This window comes from Narcine bancroftii, chromosome 6 (assembly GCF_036971445.1).
Source record: "Narcine bancroftii isolate sNarBan1 chromosome 6, sNarBan1.hap1, whole genome shotgun sequence".
NCBI lineage: Eukaryota > Metazoa > Chordata > Chondrichthyes > Torpediniformes > Narcinidae > Narcine > Narcine bancroftii.
In genome coordinates, this window is record NC_091474.1 from 24,067,191 (window position 1) to 24,080,647 (window position 13,457).

At 39.6% G+C, this 13,457-nt stretch overlaps 1 protein-coding gene across 7 annotated transcripts in view; it reads right to left on the minus strand.

The window, feature by feature from the left end:
• LOC138735828 (E3 ubiquitin-protein ligase Itchy-like) overlaps positions 1-13,457 on the minus strand; it is a 110,090-nt gene that overhangs the window by 38,412 nt on the left and 58,221 nt on the right. For 5 of the 7 annotated variants that reach the window (XR_011339957.1, XM_069884310.1, XM_069884311.1 and 2 more), the window contains 5 exons: positions 7,819-7,879; positions 6,987-7,144; positions 5,197-5,395; positions 4,281-4,376; positions 2,085-2,259 (listed from right to left, as the gene is read on the minus strand). Coding sequence is in view for 6 of the 7 variants with exons in the window: in XM_069884310.1 (XP_069740411.1) it covers positions 2,085-2,259; positions 4,281-4,376; positions 5,197-5,395; positions 6,987-7,144; positions 7,819-7,879 (689 nt within the window). In the remaining variant the exon portion in view is untranslated. The remainder of the gene's footprint in view (positions 1-2,084; positions 2,260-4,280; positions 4,377-5,196; positions 5,396-6,986; positions 7,145-7,818; positions 7,880-13,457) is intronic. The other 2 variants (XM_069884312.1, XM_069884314.1) reach the window with 1 other exon arrangement.

A 13,457-nucleotide genomic window follows, 5' to 3' on the forward strand; every position in this document is an offset into this window, starting at 1 on the left:
GACAGTAAATTTAAGACTACAAACTTGAAAGGGATAGTGTATGCCTAGCCATCACAGATGACCTATCAGCAGATTATGTCTGATACACTGGCTGTTCAGCTTCTGATTGCATAATCTAAGTAGACCAGTCCAAATCCACATAAATACAGGCCTATTTTACCCACTAAAAAAAAGTTCAAAGAAAATCGTTGTGAGCTAACAATCGTGCAAAACAGCTAAAAATCAGCTATTTGTATTATAAATTTTATAAGAAACTAGACAATCAGAAAAAAATATACTTATTCAGGTGCCTCCAGAGCCTGTGGGGAAAATAACTGCAAGAAGTATCTGAAGTAGAATTAAATATTTTAAGTGGATGAAGCTGCTTTAAACTGTTTTAGATATGTTGTTGGTCGGATGAAGTGTATTTATTTTATTTATCATTTCCATTTAGTCTATTATTATGAATTAACAAGACGCTAAGTCAAGTAAACAAAATGTTATTTCACTTTATGGACTAAATTTAACACAATTTCCTAAGTTATATTTTAAACTTGAAAACCAAGGTCAATACATTAATTTCAACAGAGCCTGGTTGGAAGTTGGGAGAGAACAAGCACATTACATCTACCAAAAAGGCACTAATGATGCCTGGTATCTGAATCAAAGAAATTGGGAGCAAAAACTGGAAACAGAGGAACAAACTTGAAGGAGTTAAACAGGAAAGTCTGTAGATGCTGTGATTGTAGTGCAATGCACAAAAGTGCTAGAGAAATTCACCTGCTGAGTTCTCCAGCACTTTTGTAACCAACTTGAAGGAATTGAGGGCGGGGGGGGGGTGGGAGAATGAGCAATAGGTGGGAAAAAGTTAAAATTTTAAAAATACTTTAACTGAAGCATTAAAAAAACTGTAACAAGGTGCAAGTGTGTAGGTGCCTGCGTGTTGACCAGGTGTAGCTCAGCCTGTGAGAGCAGACAAGATGAGGAAGAGCTCAACCCGTAAAAGAAACAGGGCTATTAAAGAATCAGACATTCAATGAATTCTTGAGATTACAAGAGGTAAGATAGCACAATAAAGTTTGTTATCACAGACAAAAAGTGCACAACAGAATATGGTAATAGTGAGATCAAGGAAGAGATCCTGCAGTCAACAGGTCACTAGGAATAAAAGAGATCGTTCAAGTCACTTAGAGGGCAAACCAATTAGGTCAAGGAAGAGAATGTGACCACCGTCATCAAGTAATAATTCTTTGTTGTCTAATTATTAATTCTTTGTACTTATAATCAATAGATCTGTACTCAAGTGATTTTGCAAGTCCCTTCAACCGAATTACACATTTTTCACTAAATTAAAAGAAAGGTTCTGGGGCTGAGTGGGAGAATCGATCCACTCTTGATGGGATGGTGGAGCAGATGCAATGGGCCTACTTCTGCTCCTATATCTTATGGTCTAAAACATAGGATAACTGAAGTTCTAGACCTACTGTGTTGAATCATGCCAGATTCAACCTGTACCTCCACAGCACTGCCATTGTAACTCTTTTTTAAAGGCTCCCAACCACAGGGAGCTCTGGCAACTTGGCAAACAATCACTGCAAACCACTCATGAACGGTTCTGATAAAAGCTGTTGTCAGACAGGCTTTGAAATGTTTCCAAGGGTTTTATCAGCAACACTTTGGTTGTAAACAATAAACAAAAAATTAAAAATGCATCTACATGAACACAATTAACTGAAATTAATTCAAATGTTACATTTACATAAACAAAAATACCAATTTAATTATGAATGGTCTGAATGTGCCAGTTATTATCATAAAACCAAATCTAGCTCGCTGAAGCTCATGGAATGAATGGCAAGTCCAAGGACAGATGTGCTCAAGGAGTATGGAAAAGCAGCTCGACAGCACATTTTCATGAACTGTCAGCACGATCCACCTGCACATCTCTTGCGCACCCAAAATAAATGAAAATTATTCTGACTGGCTGGGAGGGCTTTGGAGCAAGGTAGACATACTTCTTTTCAGTAGATGCCAAAATCAGTGTTGATTTTCTGCAGATCACGGAATTATTTTCTACCTTTAAAGATTTCAGAACTGTAAATTACCGAATAAATAAATCTCTGGTTGAACTGCTGCATGGCTCCCTGAAGCTGATTTCTCTGCGATTGCCATTGCTCAAAGTTCCTGACAGACTCCACGGTGGGCCGCTGCCACGTGGTGGTCCTGGTAATATGGTCAACGTAGTAAATCCTGTGCCTCTCGTCGACCCTGCGCTCCCAGCTATCAAGCAAGAATCGCAGACGATATAGTTAATGACATTCATGCATTCCAGTTGCAGTTATGTGTTGATTTATAGATTTCATACTTCAAATTTCAATGGTTTTTGTGGTAATATTATAATTGCTAACAATGGTTTTATAAGGAGAAACACGGACATATGGGCAAGCAAGATTCGTTTACATTGGCACATCTTGTTTGTGCTGCATTATAGGAAATAGTTGTTAGTCTAGCAAAAGGCACCCATTTTCAAACAATCAGCAAAGATGGGAAAAGCCAAACTGGATTTAATTATAGATTATCGGTTTTTTTTTTAAAGTTCAGACTTAAGTCAGCCAATTAAAGTAAACATACAGAAAGATGGGTTTCACCTGAGGTTTCGTGGAAGGATGGTAAGCCTTGAAAGTTCAAAGCAATAAGGGAACATGCTTAGTACTTCCGCACTGCTTTTGCTTTGTTTAAAATAGAGTGACCTTGAAAGTTTGGACATCTAAGATGAGATTTATGCCAATATTGTTATAACTACTTCAATTTCTCCAGCAATTCAACAGCATCTCTTTAAAATACAATGGATATAAACCTGCTCTACTTGCCCTTTATTTTGTAATAAAATCAGTCAACAAATCAATGTTGTGTCGATCCATATATACCTACCAAAAAAACTCAACCCTTTCTACCTCTGAACCCTCTATTATGATAGGATTTTTAGTGTGATCACATATCTACCATAATATCTTCTACTTTTGGGTAGCAATTATGAAAAGCAGGAGACACAAGAGGATGCAAATACTGGAATCATTCAGGTCCGTATAACATGCGGGAGAAGAATGCCACATCATGAAGAAAGCCTCTACTTCCTCAGGAGTTTGCGGAGGAGCTAGTGGAGTTGTTCAAGTGAACCGGTACAGACTTGAAGGGCCGACATGGCCTGTTTCCGTGCTGTAAACTGTTATATGGTTAAAACAACCTGCTGGAGGAACTCAGTGAGTGAGTTGAGCAGTAAACTGAGCAGAGCCTTTGACTCGAAGAATTGACTGGAGTTCTTCTTCCACTATAGCTACTCAACCTGTTGATTCCTCCAGTGGATTGTTTTGTGAATTATGAAAAGCAACTTGTTGGTGAGATTTTGTTCATGAAAGCACATCTTTAAAATTAATACCAACAAAAATAATAATTCCAACTAGTCTAATGTCTCAGAAGACTTTGCTGTTAAGTAACACAGCCCAGAAATAAATAGATTTTTAGATGGTCAGGGAATTATGTGAGAATGGGTTAATGCAGAAGAGTAGGTAGATAAGTAAATATCAGCCATTATTCATTGAATAGAGTGTAATACAAAGGGTTGATTAATTTGTCCTACTTGCGTTTCTTATGTCCCAGGTTAAATTCCCAAATAAACACTCATCACCAGAGGTCACAACAATGACAAAGATTTTAATTGTGTCTGAGGTGGTTAAGAAAAACTTGCCAGGGGAGAAAAATAAACTCCAAATCACTATAGAGCAACCTCCTTTGTAGAATAGATTGACAGCAGTGACTGACATCAGCAGACAGCTTGCAGTTGCTCTCACCACCATTTAAGACATTATACTGGGATAGAGTTGAAACTATATCTTTTACAGCTGAGGGGCAGAAACGTGAAAAGCAGATGCATCTTTTTGAAAGAGCTTTCTGTGAAAGATTCTGCAAACCACTGACCAAAGTCTTAATAAAATTGACTTTGAAACGTCGAAAGTTTAGAATTCCTGACTAAATAATGATTTTAATTGGCACCATGCTTTGTTCAAAGTTCAGATTTATTGACAGAGTACATACATGACATCACATACAACCCTGAGATTCTTTTTCTTGGGCAAGGCAGAATTACCACTTATTGGTAGTGCAAAAAAAACTAACCTCAAGAAGATACATACATGTAAACAAATAAAGAACAAACTGACTGTTCAGAAGTAGTTTAGCAGTTGAAGAACATAAATGGATCTAATAGGTTAGACAACTCACTGATGAGCATTCGTTCTACTTACCCTGGAGGCAATGCTTGCGGTCTTTCCCATGTTGTTCGCTTCTCAATGTGATCTACAAAATACAATCTACCATGCTGATCCACCCTCTGCTCCCAGCTATAGAAAGAAAGTAAAAACCTGTTATGCTAACAGAGCCAAACTACGTATAAATAAATGTTAAATTTCTTTCCTTTTATACAGGATTATTCAGGAAATTATAGGCCAATGAGCATTACACAGTGGTAGGGAAATTATAGGAACATGTTCTTAGGAATAGAACTTGCATTTTGAAAAGCATGGACTTATTCTAGATAGTCGCATGGCTTTTTTTTTGCGGGGGGGGGGAAGGTTGTGTCTTTCAAATTAACATTTTTTCTGAGTATGTCATTATGAATGATGAACATAGGACAATGCATGCTGTCGACATGGGTTAAAGCATTTGACACGGTCCCTTGTAACAGGCTGGTCCAGAAAATTAAGTCACAGAGAATTTAAGGTGATTTGCTAAATTGGCTATTATAAAATTTCTACCCCCCCTCCCCCCCCGCCAGATCTAGAATTCAACCCACCCCTATTCCCACCACTTGATATGTTGAATTGTATTGTTAATGTGGTCCAGATCACAATCACTGTTTCCTCTTGTGATCTGGATTATTTTACACATCTCTATACAAATATGTGAATCAAATGATCAAGAACCTGTTCAAAGTCATCTTGATTTGTAACATTTCCAGTGTCTTGCTCCAGGGAATCTTAAGAATCATTTGCTACATTAAAACTCATTTGGCAGATTCAATAATCAAAATGTGCCAGGGAGACTATTTAAAATATAGTCTGGCTCCAATCAAAAGTAATTTCAATTGCAATGATTATACAATAAAAATAAGGAAATACTCTAATAAATGTAACTAAGTACTTCTTTCAAAAGTGATCTCACCCAGGTGGAAGTGGATCTTTGTTCACTGCGTTCAATGTACGATCACCAGGTGAAACAGATGCAGCCGGCGAAGCTATGTTGGGTGTTGGTTCTGATAAATTGGTTCCTACAGCTGAAGGCACGGTGTGGGTTGCGGTTGGGATGTTAGCAGAAGACGGTCCGTTCTCCACAGGAACGGAATAACCATTTTCACAGACTGCTGGATAACAGAGAATCAGAAAGATTTATATAAGTGACAAATACCTCAGGTCGCTCAGTATTAGTGCTTTATTTTATTGCTGGTCCTTTTAGAATTCCTGGCCATCATTCTTGAGCAACCTTCTATAACTTAATTGCCCAGTCAATGCCTTTGAACCCCCTCGGAACCTCTTCTTCTGTTCCAATACTAGTGCACCTTTCATTGATGCAAAATCCATTCGTGAATCTGAGCGTCTTCAAAATCTATTATTTTACATCAAACTTTCTATTGCAGTTCTGTATCTATTTCCTCTCTGTATTTACAAGCTGTTTAAATTTCATCAAATACCAGGAAAAAGTCAAATTTGGAATGAATTTGCAAAATTGGAAAGCAAACAAGTCAATCTGATCAAATGAATTTTAAAATGGGTGATTTTATAGGGTTTACACATCAATAATCCCAGGCAATATAAAAAGTATACGTTGGCTGCTAAATTTTATATAAATACAGCTCTCTTAATTGTTCAAGTTTATTTCTTTCAGGCACCTGAAGTTTATTTGTCCTCTAATTGTACCACTACAACCCAACTGCTCACCACCCCTCTTCAAAGTTTCTGCCTCAAACCTAACCTGTCCCAATAAAAAGTGAAATCAGAGCTAATATTTTGGACATATTTAGCCCCTTTTGTAAAATGCCATGGAATGGGTCCATGATTAAAAGCACAGCAGGAAAAAAAAATCAAAAGAGCATTATGGTAAATAAAGACCAGTTAATAATGCAATAAATTACTTTAATAGTGTGAAGACTGGTAAATGTGAACTTTGCAATGATGTATTACTTCAGTTCCTCTGCCAATCAATAACAAATAGCTAAACAATTAAAAAGCTGATTTTTTTTTTGACAAACTGATCAAGCTGAAATGCCAAGCTACATTGTTTGCTCCTGCACACAGATATAAATAAGCAGTTTACTCTGGCACAAGCTCAGTAACACAAAATCACATGCTATTACAGAAAAACAATGGCAGGAACTCAAATTGGAAAGAGTGACAGAAACTCAGCTCAGATTATTATGCTTGCCCAAAAAATAAGAAAACATTACAATTAGAGTAGCATTGTTTAATTGCTGATAACATTTGTTTAATTGCTAACAGTTAAAATCTGCACTTTAATGAAATTAACAGATTTCAAAGTAAACAATTATATGTATACTTTCAACAGTGAAAGTTCTCTCTGCTTGTCAAAGCAATGTTAGAATAAGAATCCTTGAGTTTATTAACACTCCAGTAAGTGAGAATATCTTTTTAAAGACAAATCCACGATATATTAAAAAGTCTTGGTTTGGAATGCTTTCTGGTTCCTCCTCCATTTCAACCCAATGGGAGGAGGATTACTGAATGAATTTCGGTGAAAGGCATCAGCCAGAAGCCAAAGTATCAAAACAATCTTATATATTAAATATTGCAACTACATCAGCCTTTGCCCCAGACCAAGGTGGCTCTGTCCGAGAAAGTTCTGCAAGCGTCAATCCAATTGGCAAGAATCAAAATTACATTGCAAATGAAAATGCACTTCAATGTACATCTGTGCTGTGATATTCTTCTGGAACTGACCTGGTATACTAACGGGTCTGGATGGAACTGGAGGTGGACGTCGCGAGGGTCTTGGAGGCCTTGCAGGCTTTGATTTTGGAGATGGTGATGGAGTACTCCTGCCATTCATATTATGTTCATCCACCGAACCTTCTTGTGAAATGGCATCACCATTTGCACTGGAAGAGATCACAGCCACTTGATCAAAACTCCTGGCACAAATGAACAGAAATCCAACTGACATCCCCAATGCCAAATCATCAACAATTAGATATTTTCAAAATGAACTGCAGTATAAGATACAATACCTCGAGATTCTCAGACAAAAATCAGCAGAGATTGTGAATGGATACATGTTTTATTGGGTGCATTAACATAGGAGAGCACTGACATTCAAAGATAATCACATCAGAAGTGCTGTTGGCTAAAATTCAAAAAGTGGTGATGGTAGGTTAATTAATTACAAATTAGCACAGATTTTAGATAGTTTTAGATCTTAATTGCAATTTGATCTGTACTGCAGATTCAAAATAAGCAGGGCAAGGGTGCTACCTTACGACTAAATGCCACATTAGAGTTTCAACCAGCACATGCCAATACGAAACTGGAGTCAAATCTATTGCAAGAAAACTGGATGCAATGGAACAAGGAAAATAACACTGCTTTCATTGGGGTAGAGTTCAAACCTTTATCAACTATCAGATTCCCTGGTAAGAAATGTTTTCTGCAGTTTGCTTCACTGGTCTACTGTGGAGGGGTATCACTGTGATCTGTATAACGGGAGGGATCTTTCTATTTGTTTTTGGAGTAGCTATGTTAGTTAAATAAGATCTCTAGTGCAGCTCACTCTTACCTTGAGGGATTTAGTATATATGCCTCACTCCCACATCGGGAACCTTCACTTGTCGAGGTGCCTGAAAGAAATCAAATAATCCAATATTTAGAGCTGGTTTGTTGTTCGAGTAATATCAGGTCAAAGGTAAATTTACTTCCCAAATAAAGGAAAACACCTTCCCCTTGAACACATAACAATGAATTCAAATTATATTCATTAAATTCAGGAACCGTCAGTTTTCTACCTGTGCGCCACATAATTACCGACAATCTACACAAAAATAATGTAAGTAGTAATCTGACCAATGTAAGGTAAAACATCATGAGATGGGAATGTGTAGGGAGTTACCCTGTACAGGGCAGTAACAAGAAGGGGAGGTGTCCTTGTACTCCTGTTAGGTAAAACATCATGAGATGGGAATGTACAGGGCTGTAACAAGATGTAAATGCATCCTTGTACTTACAAGATAAGAGAGACATTGATGGATTGAGAGGCAGGAAGCTAGCAGGGAAAGGATAGCAACAGTTTTAGTCATTGGACAAGTAATGATATGATGATGTTCTAAGCACATATCCAAGGGTATAAAAAATCACCATTTTGCTGATAACGGCAGAATGCATTCTCCGACTAACTTTGTTAGTCGCAAGTGTTACAATCCGGTAATAAAGAACAAATAACCCTGATTTCGACTCAGCCTGGTGTTTGTCTCACTCATTCATGAACAAAGCAGACCTAACAATTTGGTGACCCCGACGTGATGGGTGAGTGAACACTGGACGACGGTTTCTGTTTTTTCTGACAATCATCTCAGCCGGCTGATAAAAAGGTCCAGAGAAGCCTGTTTTAACAAAATTCTCTTTTTTTTTTTTAAATCTTTATGATTGTCAGTAAGAACTGGAGATCGGACAAATTAGACGACCACAATTGAAGGTCGCATGCCAGGATTGTAACACGTAAGTGATTACAGACAAGATAAAAGTCCTTAAGGTGTTTGAATGACATTTATTAAGTGCTTCGCAAGAAACTACTAGAGTTTAAAAGTCTTTATTGTGTCGTTGCAAAGTCCAATAGAGTGAGAAGGTGGTCTATAAACAATTGAGGACCTGAGTTTTCTGCCCTAAACTGGTTATTAAGAGGAGAAATCTCCCACGTGAAGGTTGGGCTTTGAAAGAAAACAAAGGTTCAGGCTTATTGGCCTCAATTGTATCTGAGAGACTGACTTATAAATGTCCGGTAGGTATGATAATGTCTGTACACTTGAGAAGTTAAGAATTTATTTCCCCAATTCGCCGTGGTTGAATACCACAGCAGACACTAGAGACCTTGAGACAACAAAAAAAGTACTCAGGGACGCCTGCCTGGTGAACAAGAACGACGACAGAAGGCTGCGACAGCTGTGTCCGGATCAGGTAGGAGATATTAATGAAAAAGTTGACAAACTCCTAAGAGACACCCAGTTTATTCGAAATACTTTTGATAAGTTAAATGAGGGTATTCCCAACATCACCAAGGAGATAAAGTTACGTAAATTCATAGATTGGTACAGGGAAACAGGACAAAAGTATAGCCCAAATATTTGGTTTTCTAGTTGTAATTTAACTTTCAGACCCCTTTGGGAAAACAGAGAGTGGAAAACGAGCAATCAGAGTATACAGGACAGTCTGAAGTCAATTGGAGGACAAGACTTAGAGACTGTTCTTTTAAAAGATATTAGTCATCCAGCTTGCAAGGAGACATTTTTTAAAAGCAATTTTCGTTGACATAGATCCCCTAAACGGACAAGAACCTAAATTAAAACAGGCATTAGAAAGCGGTCCCGCAGCTATGGCTGTACAGTTGCCTGCTAAGACTTTTGACCAAGTTATTAAGGAAATTAATCAGGAATTAGAGGAGCGAATTACCAGTAATGCGGCATTGGAAAAACAAAAAATGCTCCGAAAATGTGTAGACCGCTGGAGGAAGAGGGGTTGGTTACCCGGGGGCACTGAGATGTTCCTGACAGGTGAGAAAAAAAAAAATTTTTAAAACGTAGAGGCTTAGATAAGCTGGAAGAAACAAAACACAGAAGGGAAAGGAAAAGTGCCTGTTTCCAGTTTCCAGCCACGAAGTGTCCGGGTTTGCTCTCTCCCTCCCTCCTTTCACCCTCCCCTCTCTCTCTTCTCTCCCCCTCTCTCTCTTCTCCCCCCCCTCCTCTCTCACCCACTCCCCCTCCCAATCCCAATCTGTGGCGGTGCTGCCCTGAAATCCCCAGGTTGGGCAGGGCAGAGAAATACAATTTGGTTTTAATTTTGTGCCCACAATTCCAGCTCCGCATCAAATGGGATCCTGTTTTATCCTCTCTCCCTCCCTTTTTCCCGCACCCCCACCATTGCGGGATCAGGGCAGACATTGTGGGCTGACGTGTAGCTCACTCGAGGTGGGAGGGAAGGAAGGAGTGATAGTTCCCAGTGGTGGGAGACCCAATCTGATCCAGACCAGTGATCACAGGATGAGAACCTTTTAAAACCTTTGAAACGAAAGTGTTAATCTGAAGACTTTTCTCCCAGTGGGGCCAGTGCAAGGCATTTTCTCTCTCTATCTCTTGTGCTCTGTGTATCTGCCTCTCTATCTCTTTCTCTCGCTATGCTCTCTCTCTCTCTCTCTCTCTCTCATAGTCTCTGGATGAATGTGATGTCATGTATGTACTCTGACAATAAATCATTTATAAGTGAGTCTTATACAATTAAACAAAACGGGACACAGAAAACAAAATCTTTAATCGCGAGTCAGCAAAAAAGAGGGTGAGAGACAAGGAGATGCAGTACCGCGATGTCCTAGCTATATTCGAAGAATTTGGTCTCCCTGATAACCCACCTATTATGGCCCCTGTAGAAATAGCTTGTAGACCCCCGCCCTATGCATATGTGGAGTCACAAGGTGCCCCTGGCAACCCAGATGGGATACTGGAGTCACGTCCCTTATATCCAGATATTGAGACACTGGGGTGTGACAAGAACCACGGGAATAGGGATACATCAGACGAGGTACAGGCCCCTTTAATAAAAATAGAAGGGGGAGTAATAGATGTAGAGACCCCTCTGGAGTCCAAGAAAATAGAAAAGGAGTTAGAGATACAGAAATGGAACATGAAAAAGGTTCAGGATAACATTAAAAACTTAAACAGAGATATTAATGTGCTGGGGCAGATCAGTGAGGATCAAAAAGAATTAATGGTAGGTGTATTGAAGGAAGTGGAAAAGATAACTACAACACTGTAAGGAGAAATTAAAGCTGAAGGAATGGTAATAGGAGTAAAGGACGAAAAGTGTAGTACAGATGAGGAAACGAGATACGATCCACCATGGGAGGAAAGTAAAAGGAAAAGACTCGGGAGGGAGAAAAATAGACATGCCTACCTGGACATAGTTAGAACAAAAGAGAAAGATGTGAAACAACTAAACTATGGCCGAAAAGATTATCTTAGAGATGAACGTGACCAATATACCTTTGACCCTGAGACATTGGAAGCTGATAGGGACAGTGACAGTGACGAAGAAGAGTCAGAACAAGGTGGGATAAATAAATGCATGCCAAGAGTAAAGAAGGAGCAGAAATCCCCAAAATTGAGATATCAATGCCCATTACTGATCACGGGACGGGGAACTCAAAAATATGTACCCTGGTCACGAATGGACTTAGAGAGTTTAATGAAAAAACTACCTCCGTTGAGTAATGGGGCTAGTCCATGGATTTCTTGTTTTGAGCGAGAAACCTGCCAAGAACAATTAGCACTCGCAGATGTCAGAACTATCATGATAAAATTAAAGGCAGAAGGGGCCCTGAAGCAAATAGAGAGAATTGTAAGAAGCAGTAAATTGGGGGATGAAATAGAATTTAACCCACTTCAGAATAAATTTTGGGAAGCACTTAGAGAAACATTTCCTACACCCTATAGTTTGGATGCCTTGGTAACCCTTCAACTAAAGGAAGGAGAGACTGCACACGAGTATTTCACTCGAGCATGGGACTTATGGGAAACAGGGACTGGAGAAAGACCCGACCACAGCCCCTTAGGAAGGGCTCACTTTCGTAATGGGATAATAAACGGACTACCTGCTACGGTTCAAGCAAAATTAAGGGACATTGTGGGATTAGAGACAATGTCAGAGGATTTGTGGAAAAGACACCTGACACATGCAATCAAACGACATCGTCAATCAGAGCATGCTAAGTCAGAAAGTGCGTCCCAGAAGGAGGTGGACAAGACAACCGATAAATTGGTGAGAGCCATAGAACATATAGGGGTTAAATTAGCGGCCCAACAGATAGTCCCACAGGTCATGGGGCCAGTGATAAATCCGGGACCCCAAGTAAGAAATGGTTGGGAAAGACAGCTAGGTACAATGTATAGAGGGGAACATGCAGTATGCTGGTACTGCCAAAATCCTGGACACTACCAGCGGAACTGTCCGGAGGCTGGGAGAGCAAGGGGAAAAAGATTACCCTCTATTAGAGGCTATCGGGGAAGAGGAGGAAACTTAAGAGGACAAGCAAGGGGTAGGGGTGGACACATTGATGGGCCCCAGAGAATCAGGGGGTGGCAGAGTGATCAACAAGTCCAGGCACCTCAGTGTAATGACTATATTGAGGAAGGTGCTGAATTTGATTATTGAAGGTGCCCAGGAGAATCAAAAATCACGCCTCCCTGGGAGCCACCAAAAATTTGGGGGACGGTAAATGGAGAAAAAATTGAATTTATGGTTGACACAGGGGCAGCAGTTACGACAGTGATTAAAACACCCCCAGGGAGCACATTTTCGGGCAAAACATTATCTACAATAGGATTCTCCGGGATAAGGGAAACACAGCCCTATACAGATAACATCGACATGACATTTGGACGACAAAGGGTTAAAACGCCTGTCCTGGTTGTGCCAAGTTGCCCCATTAATTTATTAGCAAGGGACATTCTTACCAAACTAGGAATAACCATACAATGTTCTGAGAAGGGCCTTCGGTTAACATACCCAGGGGATACAATAAGAAGGGGAGGACAGTTTATAGTAATGACCCCATCTAACGCTTCAGAAGACTCTGTGGAGGTTAGTATTTTCTGGAGTCGGCTACTGTATGATGAACCAGGCCCAGGGCTGATTAAACAGTTTTTTGAGTGGAGGGCCAGTATTCCTCGGTATGGGGATGTAAATGCATCCTTGTACTTACAAGATAAGAGAGACATTGATGGATTGAGAGGCAGGAAGCTAGCAGGGAAAGGATAGCAACAGTTTTAGTCATTGGACAAGTAATGATATGATGATGTTCTAAGCACATATCCAAGGGTATAAAAAATCACCATTTTGCTGATAACGGCAGAATGCATTCTCCGACTAACTTTGTTAGTCGCAAGTGTTACAATCCGGTAATAAAGAACAAAGAACCCTGATTTCGACTCAGCCTGGTGTTTGTCTCACTCATTCATGAACAAAGCAGACCTAACACCAATGAGATGTAATAATTTATAGATGGCCTTTTCATGCAGACCGTTTGAAGAACGTCTTCTGCCTCGGCACCGAAGCGGAGTACGTTTACATCAGGATGACCGCAAGCACTTACCCAGCAACTTATCAAAGCTGCTCAATGTCTTACATTATATAGAGAAAATCATTTGAAAGATTCAA